General features: G+C 48.0%; 1 protein-coding gene across 2 annotated transcripts in view; it reads left to right on the forward strand.

Annotated features, from left to right (window-relative positions):
• Window positions 1-3263: 3263 nt before the first annotated feature.
• Window positions 3264-16597, forward strand: part of YPEL2 (yippee like 2) — a 33355-nt gene continuing 20021 nt past the window's right edge. The window contains exons 1-2 of one of the 2 annotated variants that reach the window (XM_042026385.1): window positions 3264-3347; window positions 14723-15035. In XM_042026385.1, the coding sequence (XP_041882319.1) occupies window positions 14919-15035 (117 nt within the window). In that variant the 5' untranslated portion in view covers window positions 3264-3347; window positions 14723-14918. Of the gene's footprint in view, window positions 3348-3488; window positions 3575-14722; window positions 15036-16597 lie in introns of those variants that run through there. The other variant, XM_042026384.1, reaches the window with a different exon arrangement.

Here is a 16597-nt window from a genome sequence, read left to right on the forward strand (position 1 = left end):
CAGCCCGCACATTCCCGATGGATTTCCAGAGGGATCCGTCTTCCACACAGCGATTCCCAGAGCCAGGCGGGATGAGGAACCCGCAGTGCAGAGCTGGATTAAAAAGAAATGCTCCTTCGGTCCCAGATTCTCAGTTTTGCCATCGGTTTATTAAAGCTGGATTTATGGAAGGGGGAGTTCCTAATTGTAAAATCTGGAATATTGCTATGGAAAGGAAAATGAGGGATGAGCTGTAGGTGTTGAGTTTTACAGCTGCACAGTCATGGCTTGGTGATTTTTGGGGCAGGATAAAGCACTGGGAGATGCTGGCTGGTTTCTTGTTGGACCAAAAATCGTGATGCTGCAAATTGGGGGAAAAAAAACCTAATTCTGTTAATGATGGAAACACCTGAAGGATGTTTCCTCATGTCTCTAAAAAATGTAAAGTATTCCCATTTTACAAATAAAGAAAAAGGGCAGCATCACCTGATATATCTTGATTACAAGGCCATTAACACCTGCTGCAGATAAAATTTGGGAATGCCAAGAAACTGAGATTTTTATCAGATTTAAATGCATTTAATTCTCAAGATGTTGAGGCAGTAGCTCAGTGGGTGATCTGGTATTTCTTCCCCTCTCAGTATTGCCATGGCAAAAGTTTCCCCCAGGCTGTGATGCTTTATCAGCTAGGCTTTTCTTGTTAAAATGATAATTAAGGTTTAAACTGATGTCAGACTGAGCAGGGAAAAACAGTAGCTGTACTGCTCAGGTTCCAAAAAATGACTGTTTGCAAATAGTGAAATTAAAAATCCCATTCAGTTGAAAGCCAAGTTGTCAAATATTGTAGAGCCAAAATTCAGGGGTTTTTAAGAAAAAAATCAATAGATATCCTCAAAGCTCAGCCCAGTAAAAGTTTTCATGGTGCTGCTCAAGCTGTGCTTGCAAAGTTTGCAACCAGACTCTGTAACCCAGAATCAAATGTGAAAATGGGGCTTGAAGCTTTAGTAAGGAGCATTTAATCCAACCAGCATTTTATTTTGCAAAAGTGAGTGAAATTCTGCTGGTAAAACACTGTTATCCCTAAAAACCTTCAAATTTTTGTAAATCATAGGGGTTAGAACATAAAGAAGAAATTTTGGCTTTTTTATGGTGGTATTTTACTACAACTTCAAAGCTGTGTGAGCCCCCAGATTTCCATGGCAATGCTGACATTAAAGCAATATAATTCCAATTGATCCCCATCCTAAACCAACCTTATTCCAACAGAAACCTTTGTGTGTGTATATATATATATAAAGAATATTGATGTGCACCTTATAAATAATTATGTATTTTTATTATGAAACTGAAAATTCTGCTGCACAGGTGGAGGGGAAAAAAAATAATTTCACTGCTGTGCAGCAGCCTCTTGATGATGTAAATTTGTTTTGCTGATGGTTTCTTGTGGTTTCTGGGTGATTTAAAGTTCAAGTAAATTCTGTCACCACTTCCTGCTGATAACCTTGTCTACATCTGTTAAATACAGAACTTTTAGCACCGAGGGAGAGGGGCTGAAAATGTGGTGTTTGCTCTTTGCTGCTGGCAGGGGAAGGAAGGAGGTTATCTAAGACAAGAAGAAGCTTAAACTAAGCCTTCAAAGCAGGCTCCTCTTGCAGCTGTCTAAAGATAAGACAGCAATTTTCCTCTTTATTGGGTGTATTTAATAGCTGCTAACTACCCTGGTGCTTGAGTCTTTGTTACCAGCGTGTTTCAATTGTACCACGAGTGTACAGGGGGTGGAAAAAAAAAATGCCATTTAGTATTTAAAATCTCCTTGTGGAATTCCTTAACCAGCTGCCAGCTGGCTCAGTATTGTGATCCAGAGGGGTTGGGGTTGGCTTGTGTGGAAGGGAAATAGTTTATAGCACAAGGTAGAATGTTGTTTTACCCACAAGAGGTGTCCCAGTTAATAGAAATATTGCCTTATTCGTCCATATATTTAACATTTGAACCAGACCATTGCCCTTGCCGTTACCAGGAATTACCAATTAAGGAATTCTGCAGTAAAATACTGCTAAGAATTTGCTTAAGCAGAGAGTGTTAGAACAGGAATAATCTCATAAAGCAAATATATTTCATCCCCGAAGATGTAGAACATTAATCCTTGGGTGTGAGAAATGGACAGATAGAAAATACTAATTAAATATTTTTAATATTGGAAGTGTCCAAGGCCAGGTTGAAGCAACCTTGGGATAGTGGGAAGTGTCCCTGCCCCTGGCAGAGGGGTGGAATGTGATGGGCTTTCAAGTCCCTTCCACCCCAAACCATTCTGGGAGTATTAAACGTGTACTTTACACACTGAATTATTGTTATTAGCTCTCAAAGGCTGGGCTGGGAATAAAAACGTGCAGGGGGAAGCCTTCGAATTACCTCGGCCTGAGCTGCTGGGTGCTCGTGTCTTAATTACAGAGCTTTGAGGGGATGGCATTTAATTGGAGTTTGCTGTGTGTGTGCTCAGGCTCTGTGAGCACATCTGCAGATGTTTGGGTATGAAATTGCCAAGACCTCGCCTGGAAAAATTCATGGCAAGGGCAGGGATGGAGATTTCCAGGAGCAATATGGAATATCCTCATTTTTGCAGTTAGCCCGTGGTGCGTTGGAGAAGCTGCATTAGCGCTGCTGGATTTGGGGGTTAACACTGGTGAATTTTGGGGCTAGTATTGGTGGATTTGGGGGTTAATATTGGTGAATTTTGGGGTTACTATAGGTGGATTTTGTGTCTGTGCGCTGCCACTGCTCCCTCGGGGGCACCCCAAGAGCCCACCCCACGCACCAGACACCGCTAATTACCGCCGTTTATTAACGGCCGCTAATTACCTGCGCGGGGAAAGACGGAAATAACGCACAAACCATGCGAAAGAGACCACAGCCCCCCCCTTCCCCTGCGCCGTGGCGCTGACACCCGGGGACGCGCTGACACCCGGGGACGCGCAGACCCCCGCGCATCCTGCGCGCACCCCGGGCGGGCGCGGCGCCTTTAAGAGGCCGCGCCGTGTTTGTTGTGCGGCCGCGCGAGCCGCGCTCCCATTGGCTGCCGCAGCCGCTGCGTGAGGGCCCGGCGGTGCGCGCGGGGGGGGGAGGGGGCGGGAGCGCCGCGCCAGCGCCGCGCACTGAAGGGCTCGGCAAAAATGGGCTGCGGCCGGCGACAGCCAATCCGCGGCGTGTTGCTATGTGCCGGTGGGCGCTGATTGGCTCGGGGCGGTGTCGTTCAGTGCCGGCAGGGTATAAGGGGAGGGAGCAGGCGGCGGGCGGGGGAGGCGCTGCGGGCTCTGTGCGCGTCGGCGGCCGCCGCGCTCGGTCCGCGCCGGGACGCGCTCGGTGCGGCCGCGGTGAGTGAGGGCGGCACGGAGAGCGTGAGGGCGTGAGGGGCGAGCGGCCGCCGAGGAGAAACGTCCCGGCCCGCGCGCGGCGGGGCCGGGGCTGGGCGGCCGGGCGCAGCTGCGCCACAGCCGCATCTGTGTCCGTGTGTCCCTGTGTTTCCCCCCTCCATCCACCCCGCGGCTGCGTGAATCCGGGGGAACATCCCCGGGAGGCTCCATCGGGACCGGTAGAGGAGGTGGGGGAGCCCCCAGTGCTGGCGGTGGGAGAGCCGGGCTGGGCGAGCGGCGGCCTTTGTGTGTGCGGCCGGGCGAGGGGATGGAGGCCGGGGGGCAACAGGTCCGGCCGGGAGAGGTTCGGTGCCACCGACCCGGGGATCAACAAGGAGACGCCGGAGGAGGACGAGGAGGAGGAGGAGCAGAGGTGGCCCTTCCTCGCCACCCATCTCGCTGTGGCGATGAACGCGCTGTACACCCTGACCCCGCAGGTGGGACGGGGCGTGCGGGGGGCTCGGGCGGTGACCCCGCCGAGGTGCAGCGTCTTCCCTCGGGGCTCCGGGGCAGCAGCTCCGTTTGCCAGCGGTGCTGCGAGTCCCCGGAGCCCGGGCCGTGCCCAGCTGTGTCTCTGCTACAGCGCTGACATCGTGCCCGGGGGGGCACAGGGATTGCAGGGCGCCCTGGGGATGCCCCTCCCAGGGCAGTTCTGGCACACGGAGCGCCGGAACCGGGCGCAGGGTAACTCAGCTGGTCTGTGTTGTTGCTGTCGCCTGTGATAAGGGTGTAGCAGCTTCCTCTTCTGCGGAGCTCCGCCGAGGGCCAGGGCTGAGGGTGAAATGGTAACGGGGTTCTGCATCTCCATAGAAACATCCGGGTTTGATCCAGAAAAGCCAGAGAAATTCGAGGTGGCAGAAGTAGCCACGGGTCCATAGCTTCAGGTTTTAATGCTGATTTTTGAAGCCAAACTGACTTGAAATGCTCCTGTTTAAAATGTGATTTTTAACGGGGTAGGGAAAAAAAGGAGTGGAATCCTTGCCTCCTTACCCTACGATTTACTGGAGTGGCTTTGTCCTCACGTTTTTCTGTCTTAGAAAACAGCCCGAGGAAGGCCTGTCAGACCAGTGTTCCTCGCGTGCAGTTGGGCAAGGGCGGGACAGAGCACAGCACCTGCCTTCCTGCACTGCCTTCCTGCCACTGCCTTCCTCAGGGCCTGCTCCAGATAAGGATTTTTCCTAATGCGTTTATGGTTACTTAAAGCTGGGCAGTGCAGGGAGGCCTGTGCTGAGTGAGAGGGTTGTAAACAAGCGGATACTGAGGGAGCTTGCCTTGTAATCCGTGAGAGGATTCTGCCTGGAAAGGATGTGTTTTGTGACTTCATCCTCACAGAGCACTCCCACTGATTCTGTTCAAGATCTCATCGTGTTGGATCCCCACCTCTGGTTCCTTGTAAACATTGTTTGCTGTGTGTGGAACAGGGAATTGAGATGTTCTCCTTTTCTCCGTGGATCCCTGATTCCTGTTCCCTGCTGAAAGGCCATGTGAAAGTGAGGGCTGTGCTTTGAAGCTGAAGTTGGGAATACTGTAGGGAGGCCAGAGATGTTGCTTTCATCTGATGGAGATGTCAAGTGCTTCTCTTACTTATTTATTATTTTAGTTTTCTTTGCAGGTGTCTCTTTCCCAGTGCCAAGATTGGAATAACTGGCAAAACTGTGTTGGTCCTTGAGGTCCCTCGTGTCCTCTGGATCCATAGATTCTGAATAAATTATTTCCTTTCCTTGCTGCTTGGTGTATGCAGTTGAGTCAGGGTTGTGTTGAAGAAGACAGTATCCCTACCTGTAAATCCACATTCCCTCAAAGGCTCCTTGACTCATGGATTGAATACCTGTTGCTGAGAGGGAATTTAATTAAGGAACTGGTCACTCTGGGTCCTGGCTGGCAGTTTAGAAAGTGGGAGCTCCTTCATCTGGTGTGGTACTACGAAAGCATTTCAGGGATTGCAGAGGAGTAAAAAACCATTTATTTCTAGTTCTTGCATCACGGCCTTGCCTTTGACCGTGTGTGTGGAAGAAGAGACACCAGTAAAGCCAGGCTTTGGTCATTACCTGGCAGAAGCTTTGTTGGCTTGAGCTTAAGCAGAGTCTTCATTAGAGGTCAGCTGTGGAGTGCTGGAGCACAGGGATCACAGAGTGGAGTCTGGAATGGGGAAATTGAGAGTTCAGTTCGCTGGGCTGTTCTGAAGCTGATCAGGATGTCCAAGATGTAGCAGAGTGTAGTTATTGCTTGGAAACCAGGATACACAGCTGCCTTTTTTCCCCTCCTTGATAGAGACCTGTAAGTTGGTCCTTCAGGATGTTCCCTCTTTCCTGTGCCTGTTTATTTGCAGGTCTTGTCTTTTAGATCTAGTCACAGTAGCTAATGGCTAAGGACAGGTTTTCTTTTCCTTCCAGAAGCCAAGAGGAGTCCATAGAAGAGAGGGACTATTCTGACTCAAAGATTTTTCATTTCTTTAGAGCAGATCTTAGGTGGTAAATCAGTGTCCGTTGGTTGTGTGATGCTGGTTGAGAATGTGGATTTCTTATAGTTTGTCTTTTTTGGGGGGATAAAAAGTTTTCCAGGAGTGCTGTGCACTGGGCCTGAATCATGTTCCCTGTTGCCCCTATTGGTCCTGGTTTTCCCTTCCCTGGAATTTGGAGTCAGTTACCTCCGAGTCTGGTTTTTGCCATGTCATTTTGCCTTTTTGTCCCTGTTTGTCAGGGTCTGTGGCTGTCCTGCAGCACATAAGCTGATCGGTTTTGATTCTTCTCCTTCTCTGCAACCCTTTACTGGACAGCCCCATCTTCCAGGCCTGTGTGGGAGTGTTTCCACCCTCTGATGTGGGATGTGTTGGCCATCGGGAGCAGCTCCGTCTCCGGAAGCGTCACTGGACTGGCCAAGCTACTTAAGGCTGCAGGAAATAACATAATTAATGAGACTTAGTTCTCCCACATCTTGTACCTGACAATCTCAAGTCACTTGACAATGCTAATTAAAGCTAATCACGCTCCTCTGTTTTTAGTAAATAGCTATTATCCCTGCTTCACTCTTGCTTTAACAAATGATAGTGCCAGGCACTGTGAGTCACTGGAAGTTATGGGAATGCAACCGAGCTGCCTTCCGGTCTCCTCACTGACATGTCCATCTAGAGATTGGTTCTTTTACACCTGCCCAGGTGTTGGTGAAGAATGTTAGAGTGTGAGATGTTCTGCTGACTCACAAAAATACATCACTTTTAGACTCCTTTTTCACTGCTGTCGTGACTTGTACAGAACGAAACTCCCGCAGTCGAGCAAAGGCTACTAAAAGTTCCAAAAGCTGAGGATGCTTTGAATTTGCCCTTCAGAGAACTTTCTGATCTGCTGAGAGAGAAGGCAGAGTGGTGCCACTTCTCCTGTTTCACATTGGCACCATGAGGACAAAACATAGCATGGTGTGACCTGGGCATTACACGGCTCAGCCGTGGAGCTCCAGAAGAAACTCTGAGGTTTCACTGATGAAATATGGCTGGAGCAAGATGTTACTAAAAACAGACTGTCCAGCATCACAAACAAAAAAAGATGGGGTGAATTATTAACTGTGGGGAAATAAGAAATCTTCACGAGGATCCCAGGAACTCCCAGCTCAAACATGTGTCAGTAGGCGCAGAACTGTGCGGGGTGAGTCAGTTCACCTGCCTTGCCAGGCTAGAGGGGATATCCAGGAGGAACTAATGACAAAACCTGGCAAGGTAACAGCTGACTTGACCTTCTTAAACTAGATTCAGTTTTAAAGTATCTGTCATGTGAAGATTCAAGCTCTAAATCCTCACCTGACTTTGCCACCTTGACACACGGCGCTGCTAAAGGAAAGCAAGAAGGGTGGTGGCTGAAGTGCTGCAGTTTGTCCCTTGTTAATGCAGGAACTGTTGCATTAAAAGTGCTTCTGACAGAGATGGGTCAGAATTCACCATCTTATCCTTTGCTTTACTCAGAAAAGAGTCAGATGTACCAGGGTAGAAAATAAAGTCCCTGTCTGTCCCATGACAGATGAGCTGCTGGGCAGAGCAGGGCCAGGCTAAAGATGTTCCTGGGAAGAACCCTCTGAGCAGGTGGGGTTTGTGGGCAGGTGAAAATTTAGGAATTTGATAAGGAGAGCTTGTAGTAGTGAGTCATGGCAGGCAGCTCTAGCAAACCCTTCTTTAATGTCTTTGAGGATATTGGAATGATCCTTGCAATAGATAAATGTTCTCACTGTGTTCCCTGGCTTTATCAGGGAGAAATGGATGATCCATCCAGCAGCCCCAGGTAATTGAATCCTGGTCATACCTACGTTTGCCAGAGAGGGAGATAATAAAGCGATCTGAGGAACACTACAGCAAATGAAACGATACGAGATTGATTTGGACAGCCAGACTGTTTTGCAATTAAAGCAAATCAAGCTGAGAAGTTGGGATGATGAAGAGCGTTTCCATTTTTTGTCAGTAAGTGATTGGTTGGATGGGAAGAACTTTTCCTTGATGCTTTTAGTTCGGAATGGTGTTAGAATAACAAGGCAAGGGTCTTGTTTCATTTTGTGGAACACACTGGCAAAGTCCTTGATCTGGGGCTCCAGATGTGACCTTCACCTTGAACGTGTGGCTTGGCTCAGCACGAGGGTGGGTCTGAAACGAGGAGCTGCAGCCCAGCCAGTTCCGCTGCAGAGCTCTTACCCCTTCCTGGGGCTGCTGGAGCTTTGCAAAATGTAGAGGAGGAAATGGAGTCACTTGTGTGTTAAATTAGTCCAGCTTGCAGCTTTTATTTGTGGCACGAGTGGGATTTGCTGGTGGGAGCAGACGGAAGCGCTGCCTCGTTCGGATTCGCGCTGCTTCTCCAGGCGACTTTTCCTGCTCTGTTTGGTACCACTGGAGTGGCCTCTGCTGGAATTGGGCCCTGGATTTGGCTGGAGGGACCTGAAGGTGGGCAGCTTGCAGCTGTAATCTCACCCTGCTGCTCCTTAGCAGCAGCACAGGCTCTTCTGCATTGCAAAGATATCGCTGCCAGGCAACTCGGGAGAGTGGGAAGAGAATTCAGCCAGAGGTGTCAGTCATTCCTTGGAGAGGCTGAATCTTGCAGTCCCTGCTTTATGTGGTTTCAGAGACAGGCCTGGAAAAAGTAATAAATTATAATCTTTCAGTAATACCTTTAAATAAAAAAAGGCTTAAATAAACCTTCTGTAATAAATTATGAAGCCAGATGATGTCTGTCCTAGCTTGTCCCCTGCCTTTTTGAGATGCAATTGTAAAGGAAAGGCTTTGATTAAAATATCCAGAATTATTTCCCTTCTCTGCTTCCCAGTGTTGTCTGATGATGCTTTGAGTCGTGGGGAGAGATGAGTGAGCAGTGCTGACACTGAATGGTCCAAGCCCAGCCTTAGGCTGTAAAGAAACTCAGAAAATTCTCATTGTCTTCTGCTCTCTGTAGTCAGGAGACAGAGAAAAGCACCTCTGCACCATCTTCACTGAGTTATTTTAACCTGTTCTTTCCCTTTCCAGTTGGCTGAACGCTGTAATTCACACAAGAATTCCTGATTGGAATGCAGGAGCCCTGTGGACTTGCTTCTTGCATTTAAGAACCTGAAGATGCACTGGTGTGGGTTATGAAAATAAGTGAAACTTTTAAATTTGATTTAATCTCCAAATTGGCAGAACATAAATCAACTATGTAAAGAACCATTTTTAAAAAATATTTTTAATATTTATTTTTAATAAGCTTAATGGGTTTTTACTGGATTACAGTGACAAAACTACACAGACTTAAACAAAATTCTAACCCGAAGTGAGTTTTAAAATTTGCTCTTTGTTGCTTTTAAGTTTCAGCTCATTTTCCTGTACTTTCCAGATGACCTTTATAGGAAGCCTGTCCATCAGAGACACCCCGGGGGGGTTGTTGTGGGGTGTTGTGTCTGTTTTTGATGGGAAGAGTTGTGATAGATATGGAGTGATGGTCTTAAAGAGCGAAAAAACCACCAAACCCCAGCCTTTCAAAGGTGATTAATATAATCAGCCTGGCAGTTCTGCCGGGTTTGGTGGTGGGAGCTGTTCAGCAGGATAACACGGGGTTTTTCCTGCCAGGCTGGCTGTGGAATGTGGAGCACGGCAGGTGCAGCAGGGTTGGCATCCTGCCCGTCCCGGATTCCCTGTGGCCGGCTGGAGAGTCTGGGATTGCCTCCTGCTGCAGCTCTTCCTGATGCCCTCTAGTGGTTTCCTGGCAGGTGTCTGGAATGCTGTTTGCTATCAGTATCACCTTTATCCATCCATCCATCCCTCCATCCATCCCCTTTTTCCCAAAACCATGAAGTGCTTCCTCGCAGTGCAGGAAGACATGAAGTCACTTGCTAGGAGACACCCAGAGGAGGAAAAGGGGTTAAATATTATTATTTGTGTTGTAGTTGTGTCCATGCAGCTGATAGAAGTGCAAAAGGTTCCTGTTCCACATATTCTCATGTTCTTTTCCTGCTTCCAGGGTCTGGAGGATGAGCTGAGGGAGTGCAGGTGTTAGAGAAGGACACTCGGGGATCAGTGGTGCTGCTGAGCTCTTTGCAGTGTCACCTTAGCCAGGGTTTGAAATTGGTGCATTTCAGAAACTCGATGCTGAAGGAGTGAAGCACATTGTGTTTACCCATCTGCTATTTCAGCTCCTTTCTTGGCTTTCCCCTGTGTTCCCTGTTTAAATTGGGGATGCTCATCCTTCCTCCCAGACCTTCCACAAGGTACATCCCACCCTCCCACCTTCAGACGATCCAGTTCATCTTTCCCAGAACTGAGGATCTCCACACTGCCCCAAACCAGGATTTTTTGTCACCATCAGAGTATAAAATGCTCCTTTAGCAGTGCCAGCTGTCTCTGAGGGTCCGACACTTGACACTGGTAACTTCTATTCCATAGGAAAGCAAAACTGGGCATCAAACCCAGACTCCAATTAGAGACCAGCCTTCCTTCTTTAAGCTGCAGTAAGGAATATTAAGGCAGTTTTTGTGAAGAAAACCCTGGTAAGTGGCTGTACTTACCTTGAGAACCTGGAGCAACCCAGGCTGCCACACCTTAGACACAGAAAACTCTACAAACCCAGCTCCTCTTGTGCTTTCCTCACACTGGCAATCAGCACAGCTCAAACTCTTTCTATATTAATGAGAAGAGACCCACCAAGGAAGAAAGGTTGGGTTTCCAAATATCTGGATTGTTTCAGAGCTGCAGCAAACAGCTTTCTATAGCATTTGCTGTATTTCAATAAGTATTTCACAGGCTGAAATTTATCTTTAAAATGGAATAATCCCTAAAATAAACTCTCAGACCCAACAAACCTGTTGTTTGTCCTGCCACAATGAACATTTGCATCTGAGCCGCATTGCAAATGGATTTTATTCAAAATTAGACTTGTGTGTGATGGTTTTATTCTCTGGCATATGGACTTGTACACGCAGTGGCCTTGTCTGGCAGGTGCTTGGCACAGACTTCCTCCCTTTTTTTGTGTTTCCTGAATTGCTGATAGCTTTGTGTGGAAAGTGGGTGTTGGACACCCACAGGTGGAGGGTGGATTCTGAACCAAGAAATTGTCCAAATGGCAAAATGTGTGGCGTGATTTTTCCATCAGGAAGTTGGTATCTGCTCAAAACTCAGCAGGATGAAGCAGGACAGCCCAACACACCCAGTGCAGGCAAGCAGAACATTCAGCTGATTCTCTCACTGATAACCCACAATAAATGATGTTGAAAGCTTTTTCTTTAGAATTCCTTCCTTTTGTCTAAACCGGCTTTCTGACTTGTGAATTAATTAATAGGCACAAATTTCTCTTCCATTGAATTGAGTGAATCCCATCCCAGAGATAAATTTCTCCTGAATGAGAAAAGAAAAATAATGGATGATGTTGCTGGTGACAGATACTCATCTCTCTGACAGTACTGGGCATGATGATAAAGTGAGCAAACCCTCTTTTGTTCTGTTTTAAAGTGAGTGGAATGACTCCACTGATGCCCACTGCCTATGATGCTGATGCGCATGAACTCATCATTCTGAAAACCAGAGGCACAGCCCAAATTCATCCTCGTGCCTTTGTTCTGCAGCAGAACAAATGCACTGTTAGCTGGTAATTGTCTCTTAATTCAAATGTAGTTGTCATTAGGATATGAAAAATCCAAGGGGTTGGGTTTTGCATTGCTGGGAGCCACTGAATACATTTCAAAATTATATTTAAGATAGAAATTGGTCCTTACAAGCTGCTGGCTGTGCTTGTAGGATGTCAGAATACATTTCCTGTAGGTTTTCCCTCCTCTCCCACACTTGGATGAGGACAGAGCTCTTGGTAGACAATGCACATGTGATCAGACTGTGTGAAAGTGCTGTCTTGATAAATTATAGCTGCCGTAGCTGAGCTTATCTGAAGTTTTTATTCAAGGCATTTTCTTAACGAGGCTTCCCACCAAGATCTTGGCTCACAAATCTTTATTCTCTGCCCTGCCTGAAGCAGAGAGATCGAGTTTGCCTTCTCAGCACAGCCCTGAGAACAGGAATTGCAGTTCCTCTGATACCATCTCGCCTTTAAATTTTTTTTTTTTCTGCTTTTAAAAGGTCAAATGTTTTTTGCTGATGTTCAGTGTGTTATGAGGTCAAATAAATGAATGCTCATGAAATGCTTTTGCAGAAAGCTGTGTGCAGCAGATAATTCCTGAGTGTGTTCATTGCTCTGTCAGATAAATGCAGCTGTAGTATTTCCTGCTTTATTCATTGTTCTGGAGCATTGATGCTTAGCAGGCCTGGACAGAGGGGTCAGCAAACAACAAATTAAGGGATTGCTGTGATATTATTCTGGTTGGGGTTTATTTATCTCTCCACTGGGCTCTGGGGGTGCCTGTGGATTACCTTCTCCAGCTGATCAGGAAAGGAAAGTTTGGCATGACAGGATGGAAGTGGTAAAAGTGGTGATGAGCATTTTACTGATCCATGCTGAAGTGAAGGAGAGAGGGGTTTGCACCATTTCATTACAAATCACTCAAGTTTAAGGTTTAGACACAGTCTGGATTCTCATTCAGGAATCAGTGATTGCCAGTCCTTGCTGGTGCTTTCCTCCAGGTGCTCTGTCCAAGGGAATCTGTCTCCAGACAGGGCTTGGTGCCTTGGAATGCAGTTGCATTTGGCCCCAGGAAGGGCACACTTGGTCTCCTGCTTCCCTGCACTTGGATGCTCACAGATTCCAGGTTCTGGGATGCCTTAGGGCTGGCATAAAACACGTCAGCTGCTCAATCAGGGCCTTGGAATTCGGGGATGGTTTTGTATCAGCTGAAAATGAGGATTCTGCTTTGGTTTATGTCTGGTTTCTGCCCTGTTGCAAATTTAGGGTGCAGTCCTTGAGTGTGTCTCACCTGGGATGGGAAAACAATGCTGACTAATGCCGAACTCTGTTCTGTCAAAATTCTGGTGCACACAGAGAACTGGGGCAGGATACAGGTGGAGACTGATTTATCTTCCTTCTCTGATGAGTGTAAAAAGCAAATCTTGTTGAAATCCAGAGCTGCAGCTGTGGAGCAAACAATGCCCAGCCCTTAGCAGCTGGCCAGGTAAATTCTTGGCAAGACCCCCTTTGGGCTGAACAAGAGAGGGGTGAGTTCCTAACAAGCTGGGAAATGAACCCTTCTGTGCCACGATGGGTCCTGCTTAGCTGTGGCTGTAACTTGAATTGGAAAAGGTTAATCTTGATTAGTTGGTGTTTGCAGAAAGCTTTAGGAATGAGCACTGCTGTGGAAGTGCTGACTGTTATGATCATGATAGATATGCTTTATCAGCAGTTTGCCTGATGAGCAAGATGCTTTTTTCCCATTTGACTGTGAGGAAGCTGCCTCCTGGACAGCAGAAGAAAAATATTTCAGAAGAAAAGGAACAAAAAAATGGGTATCCTGTTGTGTGTCTCCTATTTACTGGATTCTGCCTCCTTTTGAGCACTGTGTGTGGTCATGGTCCCTCTGGTACTTGCTGGGAGCTACAAGACAGAGAGAAAGGGACCATTTATAGGAACAGGGAGTGACAGGACAAGGGGGATGGCTTCACACTGACACAGAGGAGGTTTAGGGTAGGTATCACCAAAAAATCCTTCCCTGTGAGGGTGGTGAGGCCTGGCCAAGAAGCTGTGGCTGCCCCATCCTTGGAATTGTCCAAGGCCAGGTTGGACAGAGCTCTGAAAGCCCTGGGATGGTGGAAAGTGTCTCTGCCCATGGCTTGGATACCTTGAATCTGCCTTGTCAACTGTGACAAGGCTTGGGGAAAGTGTTGGAGGCAGGGTTTTCATGGGTGCCTAAGATGTTGTTTCTTGTTTTCTTTATTTTGGGGATGGGTGGTGGTGGTAGTGGGGAAGCTGGTGGTGTTCCATGTTTGATACACAAAGTGCAGGCTCAGAAACTGAGCAGAACCACGTGTTTTATGGAAAGGAAAATCCTCCTGGGAGGAGCAGTCAGAGTTCACGATTAATTTGTAGAGCACACATGCATGCCGTGGATCCGGGAGGGAGGAGAGCTGCTTCCTTTATGCTTTTCCATCCTCAAAAGGAACACTTGTAGCTGGTAAGACTTTTATAGGTGTGGGATCTGAAAACTCCATTTCTGCCAACAAAAAGAGACCCAGACTTGAGCTGCCTGGCAGGTGCTGTCAGATGATGTCAGAGTGTGAAATGGTGTTTCCTTCCTGAATAGGGTTTTTAACTGTCTCTTGCTATCAGGAGTAGTCTTCAGAGGCTGCTGTCAGATGTTCAGATTAAAAAAAAATAAAATACTGGAGTGCGGTTTATAGAGTAGCTTCTGCCTTCAGAGCTTGCAGGGAGTTATAAAGGAGAGTGTAATGAAGGAATCCTGCATTTCCCATGTGGAAAGTAAGGCAGAATGGGGAGAAAAACTGGTTTGGTGACTCATGTCCTTACCTGGTGGCTCAGAAAACCCAGGTCCAGCTCCCAGTTTTCCCATGGGCTTCTGGGGTGTCACAGCAGTGACTCAGACAGGGGACAGCAGGGAAAGTCTTCCGACCTCTGCTCCTCACTTTCTCCCTGGGTGGCAGAGCCCGGGGCGGTGCCGAGTTCCCCAGAGGGGTTTGGGAGACCAGGCTCGATGGAAATCATCCCAGCATCTTCACACCTCTGCAGTCATTTCCAGAGCCATTAAGTGCTGGAAGAATGGATGGAGATAACAGCAGCAGGGAGGTTTGAGGGCAGCCAGCAAGCAAATAAATCTCCATCCTGCTGATCTAATTCCCAGGCATCACTCCTGTCTCCTGCTCCTCAATCCAACCCTAAATCCCCGTGCGGGCTGGGACAGCGCTGTCACCTCTGCGAGCTGAGTGTTCTGTCTGTTTTCCACCACAGGTTTGTGTGAAATCCCCGTTTCCTCTGCCCACATCTCTTCCTCTGGAGCATCACCAGCGTGTGGAGCCTGCCCCAGACACCCATCCCCTGCCAAACCACGGCCTTTACCTGCGTGTTCCGGTGTTTCCCGTGCGACCCGTCCTGCGGGAGCGCCTCCTGGGCCACCCCGGAGTTCAGCCAGCGCTCAGTGGCTCCAATGGTGAAGATGACAAGGTCCAAGACTTTCCAGGCATATCTGCCTTCGTGCCACAGGACCTACAGCTGCATCCACTGCAGGGCCCACCTGGCCAACCACGATGAGCTCATTTCCAAGGTAGGTGCTCCCAGGAGCGGACGGTTTGCTCACCTTGCAGATCAGTGGCTGTGGAAATGCTTGGCCTTATCCAGCTGCCTTTTTCCTTGGGAAATGGGCTCTCAGCCCAAAGGATCTATTTGTGAACTGCTATTTGTTTTAACTGATTGGGGTCTTCAGTATCCTCACAGGTTGCAGTGGAGGGGCTGGTACTGATCCCTTCGGTCTCGTGACCAGGGAGTGGATGGAGCTGAGTCAGGGGAGGTTTAGGTTGGATATCAGGAGAATGTTTTTCACCCAGAGGGTGATTGAGCACTGGAAGGAGGTTCCCCGGGGTTTGGTCACAGCATCAAACCTGTCTGAATTCCAGAAACATTTGGACAAAGCTCTCAGGCACAGGGTGGGATTCTTGGGGTGTGCTGTGCAGGAGGTGGACTCCGATCCTGGTGGGTCCCTTCCAGCTCCTGAGGGGTGTTAGGATAAGCTAAATTAAAAGCTCTCAGAGCCAATAAGTGTTTTGATGCAGAAGGAGCAGGCCAGTAAGAGGACCTTGTTCTGAAGTGGGAAAACTAAACTTTCCCAGTGTCTGCTGGAGCCTGCAGTGCCTGGCTGTGGTCAGGCGTCGAGTTCCCAGGTCTCGGCTGCCTTGGAATAACTGTTCCGTAAAGTTTATTCAGCTTATAAAGTCTGTGTTCAGAAAAAACAGGCACAGCCAGAGATTTACGAGCTGAGCTGAGTGGAAATGCTGCTGTGAGCTCTGTGTGTGCAGCTGAAACAGTTCAGCTTCTTGGAGCAGCCTGGAAAGGCTGGGATCGCCAGGGACAGAGGTGCTGTGCCCAGTTGGAAAGGGGTGTGAAGTGTAAATGAAACAGCATCTGTGCGCTCGAGGTGAAATTGCTTCACCTTTGGGGGCAGCTGGGTGACTCCAGACTCCTGTGCCCAGTTGAGATGGGGCAGTGACTCCCTGGATTTTCATTTGGTACCCTGGATTTTGTGTTGGGACACAGAAGGTGCTTTACTGGATGAGGAAAGAAGCTTGTTTTACTTGCTGTTTTTACAGTAGATTAGCGTTTGTGCTCTGCTTTTTTTTTCTCGACACAGCTGGTCCCCAGCCAGGGAAAAACAAGGCTGTACATTCCCAGTGCTTTCACCTTTGATGCTTCCTTCCCCTCCTTGTTCCATGTCCATGCTCCAATGCAGCCAGCTTTGCAGGTTAAGTAGCTTCCAGCAGGGCAATGCCAGTGCTGCCAACTGCTTGGAATTTGAGCTTCTAGCCCAAGGCAGGCAGAAACTGCTCAGGAATGCTGACTGCTAAAATACAGACAGGAGAGGAAAGGAGGAAAGCAAAATGTGAGGGTGTGTGTGACTTGTGGAAGTGTGCTGTGGGATCTGCTCCTTCAAAAAGTTCGTTCTAGACCAAGGTGTAAATAGTTGGGTCCTCACTGCTGGTGGAGCCACTAGCAAGTCATGGAATTTCAATGCAAAGGGTTTGGGGTTTCAGGGTTTGTTTCTCAGGGTTGTTAACATGAATAAAAACACATTCTTTGTGTAATTGGAAACCTTATAAAAGTAGTTGTGCAATC

This window comes from Corvus kubaryi, unplaced genomic scaffold, assembly GCF_017639235.1.
Source record: "Corvus kubaryi isolate FWS band 111438036 unplaced genomic scaffold, C.kubaryi_AGA036_p1.0 37284, whole genome shotgun sequence".
NCBI lineage: Eukaryota > Metazoa > Chordata > Aves > Passeriformes > Corvidae > Corvus > Corvus kubaryi.